Source organism: Homarus americanus, unplaced genomic scaffold, assembly GCF_018991925.1.
Source record: "Homarus americanus isolate GMGI-L3 unplaced genomic scaffold, GMGI_Hamer_2.0 scaffold30450, whole genome shotgun sequence".
In the NCBI taxonomy this organism is placed as follows: Eukaryota; Metazoa; Arthropoda; class Malacostraca; order Decapoda; family Nephropidae; genus Homarus; species Homarus americanus.
This window is the reverse complement of record NW_024749195.1, coordinates 232,923-249,242: the sequence shown is the minus strand read 5'-3', so window position 1 is coordinate 249,242 and position 16,320 is coordinate 232,923. Positions and strand designations below refer to the sequence as shown.

The window sequence follows — 16,320 nt, the reverse complement described above, 5'->3', positions numbered from 1 at the left end:
ATTTATTTAGATGTAAATAATTATGAACTCTACACTTATAATTAAATATATAATTAAAATCATTTGATACTAATATATTAATTACATATAATACGAGTAATAATTTAATAAAACCTCCTCTATTGGGAAAATATCATTAATAATACTGAATTAAGATTATATTGGTGAACGCGGCTGCCCTCACTAGTGCCCTCACGCGGGATAGATTCCTGTCTAAATAAGGTAATATAAATAAGTCAAATATATTAGTTTAATTTAGATAATAACATGTCTAAGATAAAGATAAACTAAGATAAAGATTAAACATAAAAAATGACTTTGTAATAGGGGAAAATACCCAGCCGAGTATTCTAGATAATTCATGTATTTTCTCTACTATATTCTAGAAGTTGCTAGAATAGTCTCTTTAATGGCTTTATATTGTGGTAGAGTTAAAGGGAATGGTTAGTTGTGGTATAAAGTGACAGGGAGAAGGCAGAGGTCTTATTTGAGTCGAATATAATAAGGAATTTAAGACATACAGTACTGAGAAAAAGAAGAATTTACTTAACTTGTAGAAATATTGGCATTAATAATTGAGTAAGTAAGGGATTATTTATTTTATTTATTTTTATACGTTTATATACATTATTTACTTGACTGGTTGAGTTTACTGGGTTAGGAGCCTGTGACTGTATATACTGGTATCTATGTATATCTTTATGTATATATCTATTTCCCCTAACAATATTTGGACTAGTTTAATAGTTACATATGTATTTATTAACATTGATAAATAATTACGATTTGATTGCGATTTACACATTTATTTATTTTATTTTATTTTTTGTGGTATGCAAATTTGATGTCATAACGTGTATGTGATATGATTTTTTTAATTTATTTATGAAATGTCTTGTAACACATAGCTTTAGTGGTTTTGGTTAGTTAATTTTATAGAATTGAAATGTATTATTGTATATCTGTAGCTGAACCACTGAGCATGTGTGTCTCTGCTATAAGTCAGTCAGTTTGGTAAATGATGTGGTTAATTTCCTGAAGGTGTGGAGGTTTGGGCCTATTTGCTGTTTATGTAAGGTTAAATTCGTTTTTTAGGGGGTCACCTGAAGAATCGCCACCCCAGCTTATTTCACCTGAAGATTAACTAGCCTTGCCTAATCTAGCCTTGCCTAACCTAGCCTTGCCTAACCTAACCTTACCTTGCATACCAGCATATTATAACCCTACCTTACTTTACTTTTCGTAATCTAATCTAGCCTATCTTAACCTAACCTCACCTCACTTAAATACTGTTAAAGTGTTTAATTTTCAGGTGAAATAAACTGAGACGGAAATTCTTCAAGTAATCCAAATTTTTTTCTAAGTAATACAGAAAATACGTTAAAGTAAATACTATTGCTTATTTTTTCCGAGTTAGCGTGTTTACGATTTCTGAATTTTGGGGTTTGTGGTTCAGGGGAAAAGGTGAATGGACTTTCACAATTACCTGTAGAGTATTAATGTTCTAAACAAGACTTAATATAGAATCTCCATACATTGTTCTAGGTACCGTGGTGCGTATATATCCCCGTCAAAATGTCCGACAGGCAGGAAAATGAAGAACCAAGACAGCCTCGGAACCTACAGGGGCTACTTAACTTTTGTACGGAAATTACCGCTCGGGAGGATACAACCGGACCCTCGCAGCTACAGACTATGGATCCAGAGGTGAGCTATAGTATTATTGAGAAAGTTTCAGGTGGTTAGGTTAGGTTTGGTTAGGTATAGATATAGTATTACCAAGAGAGTTTCAGATGTGGTTTATGCCAGGTAATAATATAGATGATGGTTAGGTTAGGTTAGATATAGTATTACCAACAATGTTTTAGTTGGGGTAGTTTATGCTGGGTAATAGTATAGATAAGGGTAGTTTATAGTAGGTAACTGTATCAAATTGTGCCTTGAAAAATACATACTCTTGAACTCTTGATATTACAGTAGTTATCAGTAGTAATTTATTCCACGTTTCAATCTCCCAGCGCCGAGCATTTCTAGAGGAGGCGTTGACGTCAATGGCCGTAGATGGGGTGAAGGAGATGGCCAAGGCCGTAAAGAGCCTGTACAGCGAGTCAATAACGATGCCCGGTGAAGACATATCGAAGCAGAAGGAAGCCATGGCGATCCTCGAGGAATATGTTGATGACCTTAATTATGCCATGGGTAAGTGATACCTTAATTGTGTCGTGGGTAAGTGGTCAAGTGATACTGATATTGTAATGATTGTTAACCTCTGACGACCTTAACTATGCCATGGGTAGGTGATACTGATATTGAGTCGATTGTTAACCTATAACGACTTTAACTGTGCCATGGGTAGACAATACTGTGACAGATATTTATTGAGCGTTAACCTTTGGTAATCTCAGATATGTTATGGACAAGAGTAATCCCTATATGTAGCAAATGTAGAATATCCACTAGATTCTTAAACCCTCTTTAGGGATTATCTTATTTTCCTCGATTATTAATTTTTCCCTCATCTTTATCTGTGTCTTGCGTCTCTTTGCCATAATTTCTCTAATGTTTCTCCTCTTAGTCGCTCTTTTTGTATCCATTCTCTCTCATAAGGTCATTCAGGGTCAAGTACAGTGAAACCTCCATATAACGGACTTCTCCCGCCATATAATCCGTCGGGTAGAGATTAACTCAGCGATTTATTTATTTTCTGTTTCCCCAGATCTTCACAAAATGGGCGGGTACCCCATCCTGGTGCAATGCCTGAACTCTCCTCACACGTCTCTTCGGATCGGTGCCGCCACTTTAATCGGAGATATATGTCAGAATTACTTATACTGTCAGGAAAATATGCTGGCACTTGATATCATGCCAGTGTTGTTGCTCATGTTAGACACTGATGAAGACACACAGGCAAGAGTCAAGGCGCTGTATGCTATTTCATGTAAGTTGATTTGATTGGGATTTTACCTCTAGCTAGCACTGTTAGAGAGAGAGAGAGAGAGTGTATGTATGTATGTATGTATGTATGTATGTATGTATGTATGTATGTATGTATGTATGTGTTCATGTGTGTTATAGAATGAAAGACATGGATATAACCTGTACTATACGAGTCAAAATAACAACCAGACTGAGGATACTAGATAAACATTCCTACAGGGTTGCCACACCTCACAAAACACACCATCCACTGTACCAGGTGTAAGTGCAGCGTGAATGACTTTAACATAATGCCATCTGAGAGAGAAAACCTTCAAGATTATATACCTAGATATAACTTGTCTCTATGTTATTATGTTAAAAAATATCCCCGGCAGGTGTTGTTCGTGATTGTCCAAAAGGTGAGGCGGAATTCCTTGACGCCGATGGTCTGTCTTACCTGATGAGAGCGATGCAGTCTGGGGTGGAGAAGTTGGTTATAAAGTCTGCGTTTCTTCTAACCAAACTTGTGAAAAAGAAAGATTCAAACAGGGGTAAGTTTTGATTGTTATGATTATTGTTATTATTATTATTGTTATTATTATTATTATTATTGTTATTATTATTATTATTGTTATTATTATTGTTGTTATTATTATTATTATTGTTATTGTTATTATTATTATTATTGTTATAGTTATCATTATTATTATTATTGTTATTATTATTATTGTTATTATTGTTATTATTATTGTTGTTATTATTATTATTGTTATTATTATTATTGTTGTTGTTATTATTGTTATTATTATTATTATTATTATTATTATTATTACTTTGTAAGTTTGTTCTTTTTAGAATGGTTAAGGGATTGTGAAGGAAATATATATAGGATTTCCCTAACTACTATTTAATGTAATCCAAGTAGCCTTTAATCCTTAAACATCGGCCATTGTCAATGGAAGTTAGCTGTAGGGACGGTGGCCATCATCAGTGGAAGTTAGCTGTAGGGACGGTGGCCGTCATCAATGGAAGTTAGCTGTAGGGACGGTGGCCATCATCAGTGGAAGTTAGCTGTAGGGACGGTGGCCGTCATCAATGGAAGTTAGCTGTAGGGACGGTGGCCGTCATCAGTGGAAGTTAGCTGTAGGGACAGTGGCCGTCATCAGTGGAAGTTAGCTGTAGGGACGATGGCCGTCATCAGTGGAAGTTAGCTGTAGGGACGGTGGCCGTCATCAGTGGAAGTTAGCTGTAGGGACGGTGGCCGTCATCAGTGGAAGTTAGCTGTAGGGACGGTGGCCGTCATCAGTGAAAGTTAGCTTTAGAAATGGCAGATATCATTGTAAAATTGCTTTCAGCCACAGCGGTATCCATGGGCTTTGTCGAACAACTATTAACTGTACTGGGCAGCGAAAAGACTGACAATATCTCTCGAGAACACTGCACGGATGCGCTACGAACCTTGGCACTGACTTACCCCCCTGCCCTTGCCGAGTGCTTACGACCTGAGCTGAACGTCTCCCAGATTCTGACGTCTCGGCTCGACGACATCAAAGAAAAGGAGGAAACGCAGGTAAGGTGTTGCTGAGTGTTAGTGAGCATCTCAGTGTCTCTTTAAGTATAAGCTCTTATGTGTGGAAATTATGTATAGTTAATATAAAGGCTAGAAATGGGGAGAACAAAATACTGAATAAAGAGATAGAGAGAGAGATATATAGAAAGAATGAGAGAGAGAGAGAGAGAGAGAGAGGAATTGTCTCACCTTATGATTACAAGAATAATTTGTTTTTAATTCTTTAGTTAAACACAGCTGGAGATTTCTCAACTGGTTGTAAATGATAGTTATGGAAGGTACAAGATATAATTATTCTAGAGAGTTATCCTTATTGTAACCCATCCAGATTATTCTAGAGATTATTCCTTAACACGGTAACATACAGAAGCTAATTGATCTATTGGTGTAGTACTTGTTATTTGCCTGTTATTGGTAGGTGTAGTTTATCGATGTCTCTCGTTGCAGGAGGAAGAATGTTACATCAAAGAAATTCTGGAGTTGATGGAGAGAGGAAGCATCGGGGACAGCGACGAAAGTACAAATAGATAATGACTAAGTAATTCCAACTCATTTAGTGTCAATTCGCGACAAAAAATTCTGAGATAATAATAAAAAAAAAAAAATCTTGCCCGTTTATGTTGTATAATTAACAGATAATACCTGTGGTATCCGGTAAAGCCATGGCATGAAGAGATAATGTAAACGCTTCAAGTTTCAGATTCGTGAACCCAAAGCAATAGACACCGTTGCATCATTCTGTCCATAAATGCTTCGGATTCACGAGTCTGAATCTTGGGGTTCGTGGTTCAGAGGGAGAGGCGACAGGACTTTCATAAGTGTACCGCCTTTTAATGATAATTGTAACTAGACGTATTTTTAATCTAATGCTTTTGGGGGAATGAATATATATCTCAAACAAAGCTCTAGAAATATTACCAGTAGTAAATACTGTACTGTATGGATTTGTGATAAAGAGGAAAAAAAATATTATTGGTTAAATACACTATGTCTTGGAAAATCGTATATGCACATCCTTACAGATTTTCATAGAGATGGTCTGAAGTCTTGTACTATGACCAACATTATCCTTACTTGTTGGTGCATGTGGACAATGTTGTTGTTGGAATACAAACATTAACGCAATCACCACGGAAATCTATAAGTCAGCGTGTACACATTTTTCCAATACACCCAGTAGTTTCCACAGTCACAAAATGCAACACACACACACACACACACACACACACACGTAATTCTTGTCGTCTCTTTCTTCATTCCAGGTGAACCTTACAAGTGCTTAGCAATCTTGGTTTAAATGGGGAATTGTCTAATCATTACAGGTACAGTTTTAGTCGGTGGTTGATCTGTACCAATTACTCGCATATGTCCTTATTGACCTCGTCATTGGTTTATAGCCCTAATTGTTTACTTCCATTACAAGGCATTAAGTCGTTACAACATTACCAGTACCGTTGTTATTCTCTTTGTTGTTGTTGTTGTTATTAATGTTTTATATTCCAGTCGAAGTTTTATTGCTGTGTGATATGTTCAGGATGACTGGCAGGTCTCTGGGGTTCATTAGTTCCCTCCCTCACAAGACCCAGAGTTCAATGTTCAGGATGACTGGCAGGTCTCTGGGGTTCATTAGTTCCCTCCCTCACAAGACCCAGAGTTCAATGTTCAGGATGACTGGCAGGTCTCTGGGGTTCATTAGTTCCCTCCCTCACAAGACCCAGAGTTAAGTGTTCGGGATGACTGGCAGTTCTCTGGGGTTCATTAGTTCCCTCCCTCACAAGACCCAGAGTTAAGTGTTTGGGATGACTGGCACTTCTCTGGGGTCCCTTAGTCCCCTCCCTCACAACCCAGAGATCAATACTGTACTGACACACTGGCGAGAAAATGACTTGCATTCATACCCCCGCAAGTGTAAACAACTCCCCTTATTATTGTTACCCCCATTGGAATCATTTCAGGGGAACCAACTCACCCCACTATGCTAAGTTTGACACCTGTGGAACCCCAAAACCCCAGATATACTTTACACGTTGATATGCAGTGAAACCTCTATATAACGGACTTCTATCTCCATACAGTTTGTTAGATGGGGGGTTTCATATCTAACGGACCCTCGACATAATGGACTTTTCTCTCTCTAGTCCGTTAAATAGAAGTTTCGCATCTAACGGACCCTCGATATAATGGACTTTCCTCTTCATGTAATCCGTTAAATTGAGGTTTCATGTATATAAAGAAATACCAAATGAATTCCCCAGAGATGTAAGCTATTGGGTCCACGTTTTCCCCTGAAAGATATATTATACGTAATTACTAAAAAAAACGAGTTACAAAAGGTAATTAAAAATATCCTCAGGGAATATACAGTACATGATTACCTATATATATTCCGCTAAAGCAATAAATATGATTAATAGTTAAGGGAGAATTAGTCAAAGCAGTAATAAGTATGCAGTAATTAGTCTTGTCAAAGCAGTTAAGAAAAGTATGGGGTGATTAGTCTTATCAAAGCAGTAAAGAGGGATAATTATGGGGTAATTACTCTTGTTAAAGCAGTAAAGAGGGATAATTATGGGGTAATTACTCTTGTTAAAGCAGTAAAGAGGGATACAGTAATTATGGGGTAATTAGTCTAGTCAAAGCAGTTAAGAAAAGTATGGGGTAATTAGATTCATCAAAGCGGTAACTTGGATAATTATGGTGGTAATAAGTCTATCTTGAAGAGCAGTAAAAATGTCAACTCAAGTTAAAAGACAATTGAATTCTATAGCTAACTGACTATTAACAAAATTTAACTAATGAATTAATATTAATTTAGCCACTCTAGTAGAGCTTGATAATAATTGAATTTGTTAGATTAGTGTTTGAAAAATTAATCGTAAACTCTAAGGGAATGGACCATTGTATTTCACTATTCACAAAGCCTCTATAAGTGGTTAGTGAGGTGGGTGGTGAGTTCTTATCCCTTGATGATATTGTCATTAGTGTTTTGAAGAGAAATTTACACACTGTACTGCACGCAAGTTGCTACATTTACACTTATTAAAATTTACAAAAACAAAACAAAACCAAAAGTCGTTTACACATTAGAATCACATAAGTAAATTTTTAGATAAGGTGTTCATGTGTTATTGTTTTCTCCTCGGTATTCTTGTAGGTTTAACTCAAAAGGAAATACTTTATTGAATTCGTACAATCTGCAGTGTCTTGTGACCAACAGGAAATAGTGTGGAGGTATCCTGGCCTTATATAGGAGTGGCATACAATGTAACTTATATATAACGGACTTTTTTCTCCATATCCGTTAGATGGGGGTTTCATATCTAATGGGCCCCTGATATCATGGACTTCCATCTCTATAGTTTGTTAGATGGGGGTTCACATCGAACGGACCCTCATTATAACGGGCTTTTCTATCCATGTAGTCCGTTAAATAGAGGTTTCACTGTAATAAAATAAACTTCACTGAAGCATTGGCTGTGAAAGTAGTGCTCATACCATATACGAAAGACGTTACCAAAGATGAGAAGAATCCCTCAGTTCGTCTGCGATTGGTGGATTTATTCTCATACATTGTTTACGTGGTGACTGTCCAGCCGTAATGATATACAGTCACTCGAAAAACTATCTTTACTGGGGTGGGAAGTGGTCGTTGAATTTCAGAATGAACACTGTGACTCCTGTCGTCTCTGTAAGGCTGTCAAAATCCTTCATCCCTTGTGTCATATTGTCTTACTTAATTGTTTGTGAAGATAGTTTTTTGAGTGACTCTACCAATTATTAGGCTTGGTGGTGAAGGGGAGTAACTTGGTAGAAATGGACTATTGATGCACTGTTTTAGATATGAGGACTGGGATATCTTTATAGGTATGGTAGAAGTATTCCATGTGAAGACTGTTATGTTTTGTGACGGATGAGATGGTTAAGGATAAATGGAGAGCAGAATACCAAATTATTTAACACTTCGATTGTTGTCATCATTAGTAGATGTTAGCTGTAGGGATGGCAGTCATCAGTGGAAGTTAGCTGTAGGGACGGTGGTCATCATCAGTGGAAGTTAGCCGTAGGGAATGTGTTCATTATCAGTGGAAGTTACCATAGCTGTAGTGATGGTGACATTGGTGGAAGCTAACTAAGAATGGCAGCCATCATCTGTAGAAGTTTCATGTTTCTTGCATTTTAGTTTTGCTCATATGGGGAAGTGGAATTCCATAGTCACCGATTACGGGTTAAAAACGGAAATTTCAAAGTTGTTTTAAATATTCATGACTAATATAAGATAATACGGTATAATAGGAAGACCCTTGACAAATAATAGGTTTTCATACCCTGATTTTGTCACTGTTTGATATGTTGACCATTTGGGAAACAAGGTTAGCAAGTCCATCTGGGAAGAGTTCAGATACGAGTTACTGAGAAGAGATGGAAAATTTCTTTGTTGATGAGAAAGACTAAGAGAGCATCACTCCTTTTTATGGGACACTTCTCAAGGTTATAGGAAATTGTGTTTATGTGCTTTTAAAGTCAGGAATAGAATTGATGGTTGGACACTGGTAATGGATAATGATGACTTAAAAACCATTTGGATATCAGTTGAGTAAAACATCCAAATTACATTCCAAATAACACTGGATAGGAAACTGGTAATAGATGGAATAAGTACTGAAGAAATGTGTATTTTTGCAAGTAATTATAGTACTAAAACAAATAATAAACTATCCAGTATACTCAAAATATTCAGAGTACTGTACCTGTATATGATATTTTTAAATGTGTGTTATTTACAGTCACAAATTTTAGTCCTGTCACTTCTGCTATTGCTTCATGAGCCTTTAGATTCAGACTTGTGAATCCAAAGCATCTGCAGACAGAATAATGCAATAGTGTCTACGGCTTCGGGTTCACGGATCTGAATCTCGGGGTTAGTGGAGCAGCAGGAGAAGAGGCAGAGCTTTGATTCGTGACAACAGACAAGGTTGTATATGCTCAAGCTTCCTAATGAGAGAGAATGTTACTTAAAAACCACAAGCCAGGAAAATATTGTCTCCAATACTATTTAGCCACAGGTTAGAGTTCATGGCTAATAAGACTTGTTAATAACATAAAATCGAATTCAGGTAAATGGTAACTATGGGGTGCTCTGATGACTGTGATATCATGGTGGACGTCATGGGAGGTCTAGAGGAAATGGTGGGGAAACTCGGTGAGGAAGTGAAAGACGCTATACCTTTCATCTGACCTATTTCTGAGAAGGACGATACATTAAGCTATAAGATATTTCATTGTTTATATGTTCTTATTTTCTTGTAAATAAAAACGCTTCTATAGTTTTGTATTTTTTATCCTCTGGTGATGTAATATTTTTCTCTTTAATTTATACAATACAGTTTAGGTAAATTTATTTGCATGTAAAAGGTCTTGGTTATGATTACTACTCTAGTCCACATTCAGGTCACCCCTCCAGTGAATCCAGCTGTTATTGGGTGCCTGACTTGACAAATTGGGAAATGAAATCAGGTGAATATAGTGCCTTCCATCCTGCCCTCTTGTGTAATCAAAGGGTCAGTATACAGTGTGTTGTATTTACAGTATACCATGTAGTGAGGATAGGTGGTGATACTAAAGGTAAAGGTGGAATAAAAAAGTCAGTAATGATAGACTGTACCGAGAGAATTATTGGACTAAACATCAAATGGAAATGAAATCAAGGAAATAACGCTTCCTTTACCAATGAGAAAATCTGTAATATATTCTAAATTCATCAATTTGCATATTTTTGTCAATATAATTGTAGGATATATATTTTACCCATATTTAGTTGTTTGGTGTCATATTTAGTTATATTTTGTGATTGTATGTTTAACCTAAGTCTATTGTCATCTATCTTTGCAAAATTATTCAACGAATTATGTTTTATAATTGTTGGAGAAGATATTTATATACCCTATAATCATCTCCAACCGCACCTTAATTATTATACACCTGAAATACAACATTCTGACTGTTTTAATGACTAGTAAAATGTTTATTGACAATTTATGTATTTAATTAATCATTAGGATGTATTTGATTTTTTTTATCTATGTAGTAAATTAACGAATGTGAATGTTCGAGTTTTTTTTTTTTTTTACATGAATAACCATTGAGTCCCATGAATCACTCGTGACAGCCACCAGTACTGATGTATGTAATGAGCTAACTAGTTTTTATATTGTGATAGTTAGTGTATAATATATGTGATTGGGTATATTTTTATTTATATATTTTCATTATTAAACGCTAGACAAAGAAAGAAGATTCTTATGAGGTAAATATTTTACATTATGAATAACCCTGCGGTCTATAAACCTAAAATCACACACGTATAAAAAAATATCTTAAAAACCGATTCAAAAATTATTTAGAATAATTTTTATATTTGTAAACGTGTCTAAAAAATAAAAAAAAATGACAAACTAAATTTATAATAAAAATAGGTATGTAAATGAATGATATATGATAGAATAAAGTTAATACCCGAATGAGTCATATTGTTGGAATTTGTTATTGTAAATATGGCACTGCTTAGAACTACTCTGTCCTAGATTACTTAACGACACAATGATTTAAAAAGACCAGAAATTGGGTGTTTGGTGAGGTTTAGACTTCATTAAGGAAGATAATGGCGTTAGTGACCGTTCAGAGGTCCCCCAGTGTGAGCAGTTCACCGCCATCCTCGGTAAGTCAAACTAAGGAACCTCCAGCAAATTTCTTCATTAACCAACAAATTCGTCAAGTTTACCACAAAATGTCTGAATAATCAAGGTGTCTCGTGTGGTATAGATGAGTGGTGCTTGTGTATTCATAGCAGGTTTATTTATTACGGTAAGTAGAGTGGATCTTTGTCTCTATTTAACAAACCCGGGAAAGGATAATGAAAAAATATATAACTTATTAATCTGAAATTCTTAAGTGTTTTAACTTTTAGATTTGTAAGAAATTTAAAATATTTCTTAATTTAATGATTGTATTTATTGGGTTATATTATAGTGAATTAGTGGAATATTTTGTTAATTTTTAAACAAAGAAAAATTAAACGGGATAGATTAAGTATAGCCTATATATTTTATTACCTTATATTATTTTAAAGGGATTATTATTGATATATTTGTTTTAATCATATAATTCAAAACTGATTGAGCACGAGGAGAAAATTAATTAATAAAGGACTATTGAAACTAACCACAAGCACCAACACAACATTAACCAACTAAGAACTAAAAAAAATCCCTTTTTAGTATTAGTTAGTTTATATATTGTTTAGTATTGTATGATGTGTATATGGCAGAGTCCGTGGGATCACCTGAAGATTAGCCCCCCTCCTCTAGCTTATTGGAACTGATGATTTAACAACACACTACAGCTGCCTGGAGGATGGTTAGGGGTAGTGTTAGGTGTTGTTAGGTTAGGATAGGATAGAATAGGTTAGGATGGGATAGAATAGGTTAGGATAGGATAGAATATGTTAGGATGGGATAGAATAGAATAGGATAGAGTAAGGTAAGATAGGATAAGTTTTAATAGTTTAGGTTATGATAGGTTAAGTTAGGTTAGGTTTGGATAGGTTAGGTTAGATGAGAAATTAATCACTCTTCATTTCAAATCCAGTTTCCTACACCCAAAAGTGAAGTGTCACAAAAGGTGTAAACCATTATCACAGGTAAACTAATTGCCTTATATCTAATTGTAGTTTGATATAAACAATGAGGTCATGTATGGATGTTATTCCTGTTAGCTTCCTGTATCGTACTTCAGTTCGTTTATACAGTGGAACCTCTATTTAATGGACTATATGGAGGGGGAAGTTTCTTATATCGAGGGTCTGTTAGTTGTGAAACCCCTATCTTATGAACTTTATAGATATGGAAGTTTGTTATATCGAGGGTCTTATAGCTGTGAGATCCCCATATAACGGATTAAATAGAGAGAGAGAGAGATGTTCTTTATATGGAGGTCTCACTGTACTGCTTTCATGATTGTGTTACCCTAATATTTAGATGCATTCTGACATGATATTTTAGAAGTTATTATTGAAAGCATCACCTGAAGATTTACCACTCCAGTTTATAAGATTTACTATCCTGGTGCTAACCTAACCGAGCCTAAGGTAACTTAATGTAACCTATCCACCCTAATGCTCACCTAACCTAACCTAACCTAACCTAATGTACCCTAACCAAACTTAATAAAAAAAATCTTATCTAATCTAACCTATTCTAATGCAGGCTAACCTAATATACCCTAACCTAACTAAATAAAAAACCCTTATCTAATCTAACCTATTCTAATGCAGGCTAACCTAATGTACCCTAACCTAACAATAAAAAAAACCTTATCTAATCTAACCTATTCTAACCTATTCTAATGCAGGCTAACCTAACCTAACCCTACCATGTACCACTAGGATGATTAACCTTTGAGGAGGGGGGGAGGGGTTTAATCTTCAGGTGATCCCAGAGACATAATAAATATACTGTGCTCATCAAAGTAAATTCTTTGTTTCAGGAATATGGGAGTTCAGTTCATTCCTTAGAAGAAGAGGAGCAGAAGAACAGAAGGTAGGTGATGTTGTCGTCCCAGAGTGAGTGAGGCAGAGAGATGGGTGAGGAATGTGAGTGAGGCAGAGAGATGGGTGAGGAATGTGAGTGAGGCAGAGAGATGGGTGAGGAATGTGTGTGAGGCAGAGAGATGGATGAGGAATGTGAGTGAGGCAGAGAGATGGGTGAGGAATGTGTGTGAGGCAGAGAGATGGATGAGGAATGTGAGTGAGGCAGAGAGATGGGTGAGGAATGTGTGTGAGGCAGAGAGATGGGTGAGGAATGTGAGTGAGGCAGAGAGATGGGTGAGGAATGTGTTTTTGTGTGTGTGTGTGTGAGGAATGTGTGGGTGGGTGTGTGTAGGTGGACGTTGCTGGGTGTGTATACTTTGTGTGTGTGTGTATGCTCACTGAATTTAGTATACGGTACATATAATTTCACGAACTACAGTACGACAACACCATAAATCCCTGTAAGAATTTTAAAGCCACGTCATTGTTCAGGCCTTCAGAGGAGCATTGCATTATTTACTTGTTAAAGGACATAGTTCAAGGAGTAAAGGAACATTAATACAAGTAATTTATTTTCAACTGTTAAAAAAAAATCAGTTTTCATCAATGTATTTTCTTGAATGTATAATTTTTTTTAATGTATTTTTTTGTTTTGTTTTCAGTTTGAGTGAATATTACTTTGCTGTTAAAGGTAAGATGCTATTATTTAATGTTCTGTTTTGCTGTAAATGAAAAAATATAATTGAAAAGTCAAATTGAAGTAGAATTTTATATAATTTGTTTATGACTGAATATAGATAAGTGATAATGTATGATAAATTCTTTAGACAAAATACAATAAAATGCATTCTATAGTTAGCATTTTATAATTTAATTTCCAGGGTTCGGAGTACTACTACCTAAAAATGAATGTCAACTTGGACGAGGCCGCCGGACAGGCACGGTCCCGCCAGACATACAGGGCCACCTCCAGGCCATGCTCCACCTCCTCTGTCCGGGTGACACACTACACATGGTAAGCTGGGACCTCTCTCTCTCTCTCTCTCCCTCTTTGTTTAGCTTGAACTTGAGTTGTTGGTGAATTAGCCAATCAGATTTTTAGCTTTTTATTTCCTGTTTACAATGTTTTTTAAGCCTTTTATTTCCTGTTTACAATGTACCCCTGTATTTTTAGATTTTTATTTCCTATTATTGTTTTTTTTCTCGTTTTCAATTTATCTTTAGCTTTCTCATACCTGTTTACACTATTTTAACCTCTGTCCTGTTTACAATGTATCTTTAGCTTTTTCTTTCCGATTGACAATGTATTTTAACCTCCTCTCTCTCATATTTACATTGCATTTTTAACATCATTTTTCCCATTTCCTCTCTCTCTCTCTCTCTCTCTCTCTCTCTCTCTCTCTCTCTCAAGCAAACTTACCTGTTGATTGCACTCGTTATGGCATCTTACAGGCTGTCCGGCTCGAGTCGCAGCACCTTGGCCGCGTACGGTATCTGGCGGTGGTGGGAAGGGTCGGCCGACAGGATAAAGAAGAAGACTGCTTGCTGGGTATAGACTTCAGCGGAGAGAAGCCCTCCATCGGTCTCGTGTCGCCGGTTCTCGCAGACACCAGGATCAGCCTCGACGGCGATGGGTGAGGCCAGGCCGGGGTTACGGTGTGTGTTTGATAGGATAGTGAAACCTCCATGTGACGGATTTCTCTCTCCCTGTAATGCGTGGGGTGGGGGAGGGGGTTTCACATCTATTGGACCCTTGAAATAATGGAATCTCCTTTCCATGTAGTCCATTAGAGGGAGTTTCAGATCTAATGACCCTTGATATAATGGACTCTCCTTTCCATATAGTCCATTAGGTGGGGGTTTTACATCTAATGGACCCTTGATGTAATGGACTCTCCTCTCCATATAGTCCATTAGAAGGAGTTCCAGATCTAATGGATCCTCAATATAATGGACTATCCTTTCCCTGTTGTCCATTAGAGGAGGTTTCCGGATCTAATAAGTTAAATTTGGTCAGACGGACTAAGTAACCAATATGACACAGCACTTTGTAAATACCGTATACCCATAATTCAGTTCAGATCTAACTCATGAACTCTTTATACATGAATCCAAAGGAGAGACTAAGCCAGTACACTGAGGAATCATAAACAGTATTTAATCCCCTTATTTGTAACTTAAGAACCTTATTCCTCCTCTCTTCAATACTCTGAAGAATTTAGATACCCTGTACTATTTTTATTTCCCTTTCTCTATTTGTAACTAAGAAATTCATTCCTCATTACACTATTTTTTTTAGATCCTGTTCAGCAATTTGTTGAGATAGAGAGACATATTCTGTTAGGGTTATGGAGAAGTAGAGGATTTGAGCCATTATGGTGGATGTATTGTAAGAAGCGGTGACTTGCAGTAATATTTAAGTTCTAAACCACTGTTCTGTTCTAATGCCTTGATGGATAGTTCTCATTCACACAAAATTATTAAATATATCAACTAAGCTGTATCTATCCATTGTTTATTCATAAGTGCTTAAGCTTTTATTAATCTTTTATGCTTATCGTTTAACATTTTTGTGGGATAATCGTTTTTTTTTGCCTCTCGGCTGCAGTGGCTTCAGCGTGTGCACTAGTGGACGGAAACACATCTTCAAGCCCATCTCCGTGCAGGCTATGTGGTGAGTACTGTATATTACTGTTGTGCTAAATTGATCAATCATTGGTGTTTTTATGAACCAGTTGCTTTCTACTGGATCTTTTGCCCGTCCTTGACTGTGCATGTGCTTCTCTATTCTATTGACGAATGAGTTACGTTCCTGAGGGTTATCCGTGAGTCTAGATTTACTCCTGTAGATACCGAACATTGTAGTAAAAAAAAATGAAAAAAAAAAGATGAACAGGACAGTTATATGCTAATAATAAACACAGCATGTTACTCTATATCATATCAGCCTTTAACAATGTTTTAATGGGTAAATAGTCAATTGGACATACGGACAGGTTTTTAGTCTTTTCTGAGCGTTCGTCAGTCGAGTGTTCATAGGCACAGAGAGGAACACCTGTAGTTAATGTAGAAGTCATGGAGATGATTTTTTTTCCTGGGTATAGATGTAGAAAGAGGGATGTGTTAGGGATAGAGAGCTGTGCAGGGATTGGTAAGGTGATTTGGCGGCTTCTATATACGATACTAACCATAATTTTTTTTCTGCTTGCAGGTGAGTGTTAAAATTTCCATCTCTACTCGGGGAAGG

At 36.3% G+C, this 16,320-nt stretch overlaps 2 protein-coding genes across 4 annotated transcripts; both read left to right on the top strand.

Annotated features, from left to right (window-relative positions):
• Positions 1-175: 175 nt before the first annotated feature.
• LOC121853291 (hsp70-binding protein 1-like) lies at positions 176-9,813 on the top strand. Of its 3 annotated transcripts, none has more exons than XM_042347313.1 (7): positions 176-222; positions 1,546-1,707; positions 2,019-2,199; positions 2,717-2,938; positions 3,315-3,470; positions 4,275-4,489; positions 4,937-9,813. In XM_042347313.1, exons 2-7 carry the CDS (start codon positions 1,576-1,578, stop codon positions 5,018-5,020), a joined length of 990 nt encoding a protein of 329 aa, XP_042203247.1. In that variant the 5' UTR covers positions 176-222; positions 1,546-1,575; the 3' UTR covers positions 5,021-9,813. The 3 variants fall into 3 exon arrangements, with proteins under 3 accessions (XP_042203247.1, XP_042203248.1, XP_042203245.1); XM_042347314.1 differs by lacking the exon at positions 176-222 and adding an exon at positions 427-579 and having other exon boundaries at positions 4,281-4,489; XM_042347311.1 differs by lacking the exon at positions 176-222 and adding an exon at positions 429-579.
• A 1,165-nt stretch (positions 9,814-10,978) lies between these two features.
• On the top strand, positions 10,979-15,751 carry LOC121853293 (protein phosphatase Slingshot homolog 1-like). The gene is made up of 6 exons (XM_042347316.1): positions 10,979-11,204; positions 13,031-13,083; positions 13,736-13,764; positions 13,955-14,088; positions 14,526-14,707; positions 15,682-15,751. The coding sequence occupies exons 1-6, from the start codon at positions 11,148-11,150 to the stop codon at positions 15,749-15,751; spliced, it is 525 nt and encodes a 174-aa protein (XP_042203250.1). The 5' UTR covers positions 10,979-11,147.
• Positions 15,752-16,320: the final 569 nt, after the last annotated feature.